At 37.3% G+C, this 12,325-nt stretch overlaps 1 protein-coding gene across 1 annotated transcript; it reads left to right on the forward strand.

Annotated features, from left to right (window-relative positions):
* The first annotated feature begins 366 nt into the window (after positions 1-366).
* On the forward strand, positions 367-9,041 carry LOC110885612 (DExH-box ATP-dependent RNA helicase DExH9). Its single transcript, XM_022133317.2, has 13 exons — positions 367-797; positions 2,137-2,337; positions 2,415-2,633; positions 2,700-3,029; positions 3,116-3,220; positions 4,459-4,569; positions 4,668-4,918; positions 5,425-5,548; positions 5,623-5,905; positions 7,044-7,348; positions 7,437-7,669; positions 8,266-8,530; positions 8,628-9,041. The coding sequence occupies exons 1-13, from the start codon at positions 522-524 to the stop codon at positions 8,904-8,906; spliced, it is 2,982 nt and encodes a 993-aa protein (XP_021989009.1). The 5' UTR covers positions 367-521; the 3' UTR covers positions 8,907-9,041.
* Positions 9,042-12,325: the final 3,284 nt, after the last annotated feature.

Raw genomic sequence — 12,325 nt, forward strand, 5'->3', positions numbered from 1 at the left:
GACGATGAATAGGTTCTGAAGCTATAGGGTTACTTGTCATATATGTTACTTATCTTACGTATTTTAGAATATTACGATTATTAGTAACTAAAACATCTTATTTTATATTATGGGAAACGAAAATAGTTATCTTCTTGTTGATGAGGATGATGATGATGGTGAATTTCGTCTCAGCGACCTGAACTTGATGCATGCAACACTTCAATGCCATAAACCTATGGTAGACTTTAATAAAAATAAACTTTGTTGGAAAATTGATTTTTAGTTATGAAATCATGAAGTTTTAGATTATTTTTTAAGTTTAGGGTTGGCGAGTGCTGAACCGTCTAGTACAACTGGTTAAACTATTTTTGTACCTAATCCGGTAAGGTATAAAAACCGGTTTTTGAACATGAGACTATAAATTATCAAGACACCCTCCGTTAGGGTTTCTTCTTTCTTCCCCTTTGCAACTTAAAACCCTTATTACAATTTCAGGGCTTAAAGCTTCATCTCCTGCAACCATTTTTCAAACTTCATCAATGGGATCAGTCAAGAGAAAGTCTGTAGACGAAGGTCCTTCAAATTACACGTCCCCACCGCACAAACAACACAAAGACAACGACAACGGATTAACAGAAACCACCGAAGAGGGGGTTGCGTGTGTTCATGACGTATCTTACCCGGAAAACTACGTCACTGTTCCCCGGCGGTCTAATACCGACCAAGATTCAAAACCCGCGAAGGAATTTCCATTTACTCTCGACCCTTTTCAGTCTGAAGCAATTAATTGTCTGAATGTTGGAGAATCTGTCATGGTAACTGTTTTTTAGTTACTGAGTAATATTTTGTTTGGTTCTTGCCCTTTTTAAATTGGATATGTTCAACATTAAAAAAGAGTCCAACTTTGGTTTTGGTAGTAATATCTGTCAAATTAAAATGCAAACTTGTTAGAAATTTGTATACTTTTAGCTGCAGATAGTAGAATCTTTATTAGTTATGTAACTGATGAGTGTGGTTTGGAGGTAGCAAAGAGAGGTTTGATGGATGGGAAGAAATGGGGTTGGCTAAACTTGACCCTTGTTACTGAATGCAAGCCCCTGTATGATTTGACTGATTTGTTTATAAAATATTAAGAAACCGCCTATGCGGCCTGTAGAACGAACATTACTCTTTTATACGGCTCGTACAAGATGTAACATACAAAGGTTGCCCTTTTATATGGCTCGTATAAGAGCTTGTATTGTTATCCTTTTTATACGGCTAGTATAACAACTGATTTGACAAGGGGTCTTGGTTCTAATCTGCGCGCGCGTCACATGTTACAATGATGAGATTGCATCGCATGATGTGATTCCATGATGTGCGCATCACGTGACGTAGTATGAGGCTGCGCCTTATGCAATTGACCACTATTTGAACAAACTAGACCATCGATTGGACGAATCTGACTAGAGATGATGGGAATATTTTATATATTTAGTGTTTATAGGTTGACACGTTAAATTATTAGCTACAATTATTTTTTGGTATTTATCAATAAAGAACGCCTCACATACGTGACACCTTGGTTTTAAAATGTGCGCATAATGCGTGATGCGCCCGATGCGTTGTGTTTATATGATGCGAGAATATTGCGCCAATTTTGCACAATGCACTCGACGCATAATGCACTCTGATGCATGCAAAATTGTATTTTTATGTTTTTTTTTCCAGATTTTCTGAAATGGGTTGTGGTTTTCAATAATTAATATCTTAGTATGCTTGATTTGAACCAAAAAGCACAACTCTTATCTTTTTATTACGTCATTTATTTCACTTTAAGTATGTTTTTTAAGTTGTTAATGTATAAATACTTTTTTAGTATTTTTTATAAAGAGCAAATAGCATGATGCGCTCGCATCACGCATTGTACATCAGATTTTTGAACCAAACGCATCGGAGTGCATCATGCAATTTAAAACCAAGCGTGACGCGCGGGCATAACACATCGGCTTTTGGGATCAAAACGCATCGGATCGCCACACCCTTTTTAAGACCAAGAAGGGGTACATTCAGTAAAATTGGTGGGGTCATGTTCAGCGCAACCCAAACTAAGGAATTATATGCCTTTTGTGTTTTATTCCCATGCTTATTGTAAATCTTTAATTTTTACAGGTATCGGCACATACTTCAGCCGGGAAAACTGTTGTGGCATCATATGCTATTGCGATGTCACTGAGAAATAAGCAGAGAGTAATATACACATCTCCGATAAAGGCATTGAGTAATCAAAAGTATAGGGAGTTTAAAGAAGAGTTTTCCGACGTGGGTTTGATGACCGGAGATGTTACTATTGAGCCCAATGCTTCTTGTTTGGTAATGCTGTTTATATCCTTGTGAACCATTACATCCTCTTAATATATATTTTTTAACTAAAATTTTAAAGTTTTTAGGTGATGACCACAGAAATCTGGCGTAGTATGCAGTACAAAGGATCAGAGCTCACAAGGGAGGTGGCATGGATCATTTTCGACGAGGTACATTATATGCGCGATAGAGAAAGAGGGGTAGTTTGGGAAGAAAGCATTGTTATGGCCCCCAAAAATGCTCGTTTCGTCTTCTTATCTGCTACAGTACCAAACGCGAAGGAGTTTGCCGATTGGGTTGCAAAGGTGAGACTAGCAGTTATCATATTCACACTCGATGTTAAAAAACTAATATGATAACATATGATGCAGGTTCATCAACAACCATGTCATATTGTTTATACAGATTATCGGCCAACGCCGCTTCAGCATTATCTTTTTCCGACTGGTGGTGATGGATTATACTTGGTGGTGGATGAAAAGGGAAAATTTCGTGAGGATAGTTTTCAAAAAGCGTTAAACGCTCTTGTTCCCGTTAATGAGAAAAAAGATAGTGGGAAATTTCAGAAGGGTTTGGTCAATGGTAGGGCTGGTGAAGACAGTGACATATTCAAGATGGTGAAAATGATTATTCAACGACAATATGATCCCGTCATAATCTTTAGTTTTAGCAAAAGGGAATGTGAATTCCTTGCAATGCAGGCAAGTATTTTTTTTTTTTTTTTTTGGACTTGTGGTTATTATATTGGTCAAGTTTACAATTTTTTTTTGGTTTTTACGTCATGTAGATGGCGAAAATGGATTTAAATGACGATGACGAGAAAGTGAACACTGAAACCATCTTTTGGAGTGCTATGGACATGTTATCAGATGATGATAAGAAGCTACCCCAGGTAGGATTGTCACACACACACACACACACACACATATATATATATATATATATATATATATATATATATATATATATATATATATATATAGGTAGAGGATCCTGTAAAAAGTGCTCAAAGTGTGAGAAGTGTATTATAACACTATATATAATACTATATAACACCATATAAACACCGTATAACAATATGTAACACCATATAATACCATATAACACTATGTAACACTATATAACATTATATAACAAATATAACACTATAGTTTGTCAGATAGCATGTCTATGATAGATGTATAGTGTTATATTTGTTATATAATGTTATATAGTGTTACATAGTGTTATATGGTATTATATGGTGTTACATATTGTTATACGGTGTTTATATGGTGTTATATAGTATTATATATAGTGTTATAATACACTTCTCACACTTTGAGCACTTTAGGCCCTTTTTACACTATCCTTACCCTATATATATATATATATATATATATATATATATAGAATGTTTAAAATACAAATGGGTTTTATCGTGCGAAGGTACGCAACAACCAAATTGCGCCTTGTGGAATTCCATATTTTCAGAGGGAAGGGTAAATTAGGCAAAACAGATAAAGTGTAATAACATGTGTTTTTTTAACAATAACATGCGTTTTTGAAAACATCACATGCATCCTTGAAATCATAATATGCGTTTCTGAAAGCATAGCATGCGTTTCTTTAGTTATGTGTAGAGTTATACAGAACTTGTGTTTCTGAAATCATAACATGCGTTTTTGAAACAAAAACCTCCATCGTCTTCAACTTCTGTTATACTGTAACTCATAGATTATTACTCTGCGGATCTTGTCAACTGCAATCACAAACATATTATTAGATCGTTCTTGTGAATCATTCTGTTAATCGAGTAGAGATTATGCATCCAATCGATCGAATTGGTTGAATTTGTCTCTGTTCTTCAATTGTAAGATTCGATTGAATTGTAATTGATGCTTATGTTCCCACTCGATTTTGCAATTGAATTCAAAGTTAATTACCCATTATGTCATCGCGTTAAACTGAGCCCTAGATTGAGTCAGATGTGTGGTTTAGATGATCGCGTACAGCCGTACACATCACACGTTAAGGGGCTAATGAATTATAACCCCCCCCCCCCCTCTCTATATATATATAACTAAAAAATGCATGAGTTATTATATAATTTTTTCTTGGGTTAATGTTTCTGATTTTGGGCTTTGCCAGGTGTCGAATATGCTTCCCCTCTTGAAGCGTGGAATAGGCGTGCATCATTCCGGGTTGCTCCCCATACTGAAAGAAGTTATTGAAATACTATTCCAAGAAGGTCTAATTAAGGTTGTGACGAGACTGTCAATCATTCATTTATTTTGGTTTTGTGTTTTTCCTTATGTTTTGTGTTTTTTGAGGTTTTATACTGAGGTTTTTTGCAACAGTGCTTGTTTGCCACAGAGACATTTAGCATAGGTCTCAATATGCCTGCAAAAACTGTTGTTTTTTCAAATGTTCGAAAGTTTGACGGCGATAAATTCAGATGGCTATCGAGTGGTGAATATATTCAAATGAGTGGTCGAGCGGGTCGTAGAGGAATCGATGATCGTGGGGTCTGCATTCTTATGGTTGATGAAAAATTAGAACCTTCCACCGCCAAAATGATGGTCAAAGGGAGTGCTGACTGTTTGAACAGGTATGCATGTCTTTTCGTTTTCGTTGCCAATAAGTAATAGAGTAAAGTACACGAACAGTTCCTATGGTTTTCAAAATTTTGGATTTAGTCCCTAGCTTTCTAAAAGTACATGGATGGTCCCAGTGGTTTGCACTTTGTAACACATTTAACTTTTGCCAAAAGTACATGGATGGTCCCTATGGGTTGCACTTTGAAACGCATTTAGTCCCTAACTTGGACCTCTTGAAACCTTTAGATTTGTTTGCTGGGGACTAAATTCTTTATGAAGTGCAAACCACAGGGACCATCCGTGTAGTTTTGGAAAGGTAGGGACCAAATCCAAAACGTTGGAAAACCACAGGGACTATCCGTGTACTTTACTTAAGTAATATCATGGTCAAAGGCATACCTTTTGTAATCAAAGTTAACTATTTTGTTAAATGCGGCATTTGTGGCTGTATTACATTGTTCTTGTTGATTTTTATGATTTGCATCTTGAGTTGACTTTTTATTGTTGACTTTATCAGTGCATTCCATTTAAGCTACAACATGCTCTTGAATCAATTGAGATGCGAAGACGGTGATCCCGAAAATTTGCTTCGTAATTCATTCTATCAATTTCAAGCTGACCGAGCCATCCCTGATCTTGAGGTCGTCTATCTTTCTTTGCATAAGCAACGATTCAAATTTGTCACGTATATTGCTTACGTAATTTTTTTTTGCAGAGACAAATGAAAGGTCTTCAGGAGGAACGAGACTCGATTCACATTGAAGAAGAGGATAGTTTAGAAAATTATTACTCTTTGTTGGAGCAATATAAAAGCTTAAAGAAGGATGTGCGTGACATCATCTTTTCTCCTAGATATTGCTTGCCGTTTTTGCAACCTGGCAGGCTTGTATGTGTTCGTTGCACGAGTAGTGACGAAAGTACTCCCACTTTTTCCGTTGAGGATCATGTCACATGGGGTGTTATAGTCAACTTTCAGAAAGTCAAGTCTCTTTCAGAAGGTTGGATTTCTGTATTCTATGATAATTTTTTTTCTAAGATGTAGGGGTTGCATTTTCAATAATCAACTTACGAATGGGTTGAATTGGGTTATGCTTATATCTAGGCCTGCAAATGAACCGAACGAACACAGACAAAGGCTTGTTCATGTTTGTTCATTTAACTCTAACCAAACACGAACACGGACATATAATCGAATACATGTTATTTGTTCATGTTCGTTTATTAAGAAAATGGCTTGTTCATGTTCGTTCGTTTAAAACCTAAACGAACAGTTCATAAACGTGAAGAACATAAACAAACAAACTTAAAAGGAACATAATTTAACAAACAATAAACAACACAAATGAACATAAATGAATAGACAAAAATGAAGTTATGAACACATATGAACAATGAACATAATCGACTAAACATAAACGAACATAAAAATATTTTTCATATAAATTAGTGATTAATTATGATAAATTCATTGGTAAACCCTTTTTTATTACTAGAAAACTCAATTACCAATTAGTTATATTTATATAAGTAGTAGAAAGTTACTTTTATGTTTAATATTCATATAAATATAACTACTTCTGTATTTGAATTGAAACGAACATTAACAAATGTACATAAACGAACATTAATGGACGTTCACGAACATAAATAAATGAACAAGACATGGGTTCATGTTCGCTCAATTATTAAATTAATTAAATAAACTAACAAAAACGAACTTCCCTCCGCAGAAGTTCACGAACAGTTCATGAACGTTCGGTTCGTTTACAGGCCTACTTGTATCTAAACGTGTAAATGAAGAAATAAGCTAAATTAAAGGCTGTGCATTAATTAATATTACATAAAACCTCTTAAAATCATTTTGTAAAAGTGTAAGGTTATTATTGAAATAATATAGTTTGTGTATCATATTTGAACCACTAATTATTTATCAATTTTGAGCAAAGAGTGTTTTGCTCCAACTTGACGGAACCCTTTTTAACCTGTGCAAAAAGGACCCATTTTGATCCGAACATATTTTGACCTCTTAGCCGACTCACCCAACCTTTCGTTATTCAACGTCTACTTAGGTTAGTTGATCTAGATGGCAAATTACTTATATATACGCGTGTTTCAATGTATCTATTTGTTATATAGATGACGTGGACAAAAGCCCGGAAGATGCAAACTATACAGTGGATGTTCTTACAAGATGTACCGTATCTAAAGATGAACTTTCTAAGAAGACAATTAAGATTATTCCACTAAAGGAGCCCGGGGAACCGGCTGTTGTTTCTGTTCCTATTTCTCAGATAGATAACTTGAGTAGTGTGAGGCTCATAATAGCAAAGGATCTTTTACCACTGGAAAATCGGGAAAATACGTTAAAAAAGGTGTCGGAAGTTCTCTCGAGATTTTCCAAACAAGGAATACCCCTCTTGGACCCTGAAGAAGACATGAAGGTTGACCTTTTTATGTTTCTTTTTGTTGCGTTTTTCTGTTCTCACATGTCGAAATGTTCTCACGTTTATTTATATATATATTTGATAGGTCCAAAGTGGGTCGTATAGGAAGGCGGTCCGCAGGATTGAGGCTTTAGAGAACCTGTTTGAGAAACATGAAGTTGCAAAATCTCCACTCATTGAGCAAAAGTTGAAAGTCTTGCACAAGAAGAAACAAATTACTGCTCAAATTAAATCGATTAAGAAGTCAATGCGGTCTTCCTCAGCACTTGCCTTTAAAGATGAGCTCAAAGCAAGGAAAAGGGTTCTTCGAAGACTCGGGTAAACATACTCTTTTTCTTATATTAAATTATTTATTTTGTAATTAGTGAATAGTCTATCCGATGATTTAGAAGGTTTTATGCTTTAATATCACTCATTGTGACAACTTTTAATTTTTTTAGAGTAAAACGCCATTTTCGACCCTGAGGTTTGGCCAGTTTTGCGACTTTCGTCCAAAGGTTTTCTTTTTCTGCATCTGGATCAGAAGGATTGAAATCTTCCTATTTTCATCCGGTAAGTTAAGTCAGGGGTATTTCTGTCTTTTTTGTTAACTTGAAGGGCAATTCGGTCTTTTTCAAGGGTATTCGGTCTTTTTACTTAAAGTGAAAAGGACTGAATTGCCCTTTAAGTTAACAAAAAAGACGGAAATACCCATAACAGAGAATAATGGATGGAGTTAACGAGCCGCGGATGAAAATGGCAAGATTTCAAACCTTTTGGATCCGGAAAAACAAACCTTTGGACAAAACTGGCCAAACCTTGGGGACGAAAATGGCATTTTACTCTTTTTTATTTTTATTTTAATTGGGTCTTCTTAAGAACAGTACCCGTGTATCCTGGTAAGAACTAATACGATTGTGTACAATTTGATGCAGATATGTGACTAGAGACGATGTTGTGGAGTTGAAGGGGAAAGTTGCTTGTGAAATTAGTAGCGCAGATGAATTGGTATTAACCGAGCTTATGTTTAATGGTGTTTTAAAAGACATAAAAATAGAAGAAATGGTATCTCTTTTGTCTTGTTTCGTCTGGCAAGAAAAGCTTCAGGATGCTCAAAAGCCCAGGGAAGAACTCGACATGCTCTTTACACAATTGCAAGATACCGCACGAAGAGTAGCTAAAGTTCAACTAGAGTGCAAGGTTCTCACATTCTCTTCATCTTGTTTACCGTGATAAAACTGATTTGACCCGTTTAATGTTGATAGATTACGACTTGAATTGTCTACTGTTCTGACAGGTTGAAATTGATGTAGAGGGTTTTGTGAGTTCGTTTCGGCCTGATATTATGGAGGCTGTTTATTCATGGGCAAAAGGGTCGAAATTTTATGAGATAATGGAAATAACACAGGTATTTGAAGGCAGTTTGATCAGAGGTATCAGGAGAATGGAAGAAATTCTACAGCAGTTAATATTAGCAGCAAAATCGATTGGGGAAGTTGAACTTGAAGCCAAATTTGAAGAGGCGGTTTCGAAGATCAAGAGAGATATTGTGTTTGCAGCCTCATTATACTTGTAGAATTTGATATTCACTTGTGTGTTTGAATTTTGATTGCCTAAAATAGGTACAAGAAAGCTTTTAAAGGATAGGGAAACTGATTTATTTTTTTGTAGTAGTTTCTGGTAAAATAAACCATATTTAAGTATTGAATTATTTTCGTGGTGTTATTAATGGCACACAAAGAATCTGAACCCGAAAGAAAACCCGGACCCGGGTTTTCTAAAAATCAGGTATTGTAAACCCGAACCTGACCCTACATGTGTAGGGTCCGAGTATGGTATTTTCTGTGAGAACCTGAACTCGATCCCCGGTTTTTTTTCAACCCTATTCATACCTGGGTTTTGTTAATACCCGTACCCGGGGTTTATAATACCCATACCCATGTTTTTTAATACATACCTGATTATGTATGCACTTTTATGATATGCAATCTTGTAATATCACTTGACTTTTTCTCTCTGCAAACTTTTGGTAATGGTAAAAATTTCACATCCATTCGCCGGCTGGTAGCACAACACCGCCTCGAATCTCTGGCCGCCCCGCCACCACCCATCGCATAGTGAAAGCTTCTCCCTCTCTCTCCCCCCATCTGCTCTCCTACCCTCTAACTTCTCTTCCAAACTCTGCCATTTTCCTTGCTGGCCGGTCGGAACCACCGTAACAGTAAAGACTAAACCTATCTCTCCAGCTAACGACCTACATTTTAGACCCATGAGCCATAGAAATAACTCCGTCTCTCCCGTATTCCTAAGTTCCAAACACTACACACACCGCCGAGAACCGTCGACAATCGTCAGTCCGTCACCCACCTACACGCAGACCAGGACCTCCAACCACCTCCGGCCACTCTCTTTTTGGGGAGTTGTTTTCTTGTGTTTTTGGTTTGCATTGTCAACCAAGATTTTAAGGCATATATAGTATTCCGGAAGCCATTGACCGGCAGCTCCGGCTAAAATTCTCACATTCTCGCCCCAGGTGCATTCTTTCCTTGACGCAATAATAAAAATCAAATAATAATAATTACAACAAAATACTACACATATTTTGATATTATTTGTGGGCTTTTTCTTTAGTAAAATAACCAGGTAGTATTGTTTTTTTCTTGAAAAAAGGACTTTTATAATATATACACCTTTATTATTAGATTGTTGTGTGCTCTTTGAGCTATCTGGTTTGTTTGATCAACGTTGCTACTAGGTGTTCTATGTTGCTCATTGTATACTGTGTTGGTATGCTTTTGGTGGACTAGTGTATGCTTCTTTATTGCTCTGTGTCATTGTAGGCTTATTGAATGTTGTTGTTCATTGTGTGTTGCATGTTGCCTACCATACATATTGTATTGTGATTGTGTGGTTTCGTCTTATTGGCTGCTTGTGGGTTCTCTTTGACATATCGGGTGATTTGTAGCAACCATAGGCAATACGGATCATGACTTTACCTTGAGATCGTGTACGAGAATGAGGGGAGAGGTGTAGACAAGAGAAAGGAAAGAGGGTATACTTTGCGTGTGGCCTCTTGGAATGTAGGAACCTTTAGTAGTAAATTGTTGGAGGTAATAGATACACTTAAAAGAAGTAGGGTAGAGATAGCGTGCCCGAAAGAGACTAGATGGAAGGGACATAAGGGGGATGAGCGAAATGGGTACAAGTTGTTGCATTCGGGATCTGATGGGACAAATAATGGAGTAGGATTTCTAGTGGCTATACAGTTGTACAAAAATGTGGTAGAGGTGATACGACACAATGATAGGATTATGGTCTTGAGGTTAGTGCTAGGAGGTGAAGTAGTGGTTTGCGCCTACGCACCACACATGGGGATCATGAGAAAATAGATTTTTGTGACTGCCTAGACGTAGTTGTGAGGGCCATACCTAGGGAGGAAATAAATTTCATAGGAGGCGATTTTAGTGGCCACATGGTGTAGATAGCGATGACTTTTAGCCGGTAAATGGGGGGTTTTGGTTTTGGTGATAGGAATGACTCCGGTAAGGATCTTCTAGAGTTTGCGGTGGCACATAACACACAAATCGACTATCTTTTGATGAGGCTAGGAGACCGACGATGGTGGAAGGACTGCAACGTTATACCAGGGGAGACAACAGTGGCCCAATATCGTTTATTGGTGGCAGATGTAGTCTTGATAGAAAAGCTGACAAAGGGAAATGTGGTAATGCGACCCAGGGTCAGATGGGGAAATTTGAAGGGCGACGAGATTGAGGCATTTAGAGATAAAGTCATCTCGATGACATCGACTAGAGTTGATGGGGACTCAAACCAGATGTGAGGATATGGCAAACACCATAACTAATGTGCCAAAGAAGACTTTAGGGCTCTCAACAGGAAAGATAGGGGGGGTACAAGGAGTCATGGTGGTGGAGTGAGGAGTGCATACTAAAATAAGGGAGAAACAAGGGCGTTTTAGGGACCTTTTGAGGTGCACAGACGTGGAGCAACGAGTGACTTTAAAAGAGATATACAAAACGCTAAGAGGGAGACGAAGAAGGCAGTGACGAATGCGAAGAACACAATTTATAAACGGATGTATGAACGCCTGGAAACATGGCATTAAGATAAGATGACAAACAAACTTCCACAATCTTTTCAACGGTGTGAGGGATTACCAACTACAAAATGACAACCCCACGACACAAAGGCTCCAATGGAATAATTACTATTGTCGGCGTATATCACAGGGAAAGGTGAGGATGACACTAAGAAAGATGGGGAGGGCTAAGGCAGTTGGGCCGGACAACATACCAATTGAGGTGTGGAAGTGTTTGGGAGAAGTAGGAGTTCGATGGCTAACTACTTTATTCAATCTTATTTTCAAATTTGGAAGAATGCTTGACCAGTGGAGGAGTAGTGTAGTAGTACCGATATATAAGAACAAAGGAGACGCCTAGTGTTGTGGGAACTACAGAGAGATTCAGTTGATAGGACATACTATGAAATTATGGGAGAGGGTAATTGATACTAGACTTAGGAAAGAAACTCAGGTAACAGTAAACCAATTTGGTTTCATGCCAGGGAGGTCAACTACGAAAGTAATACGTATCCTACAGAGATTAATGGAAAAGTATACGGAGAAGAAACGAGATCTACATATGGTGTTTATTGATCTTGAAAAGGCATATGATAGTGTGCCATGTAGTATGATTTGGGATAGTTTAGAGAGTAGAGGAGTTTTCGGGAAGTATATAGACTTAATCAGGGATATGTATGTTAGGACTGAGACTAGTGTTCGGGCGCCTGTAGGGATACTGATTTTTTCCCTGTGGAGGTTGGACTCCACCAAGGGTTGGCCCTGAGTCCATTTTTATTTGCAGTTGTCTTAGATGAGTTGTCAAAATTTATTTAGGAGACGATTCTGTGGTGCTTGCCTTTTGCAAATGATATTGTGTTATTTGCAGAGAGTAAACAAATCCTGAATGCTAGGTT

The sequence above is a fragment of the Helianthus annuus genome, chromosome 10, assembly GCF_002127325.2.
Source record: "Helianthus annuus cultivar XRQ/B chromosome 10, HanXRQr2.0-SUNRISE, whole genome shotgun sequence".
Taxonomy (NCBI): domain Eukaryota; kingdom Viridiplantae; phylum Streptophyta; class Magnoliopsida; order Asterales; family Asteraceae; genus Helianthus; species Helianthus annuus.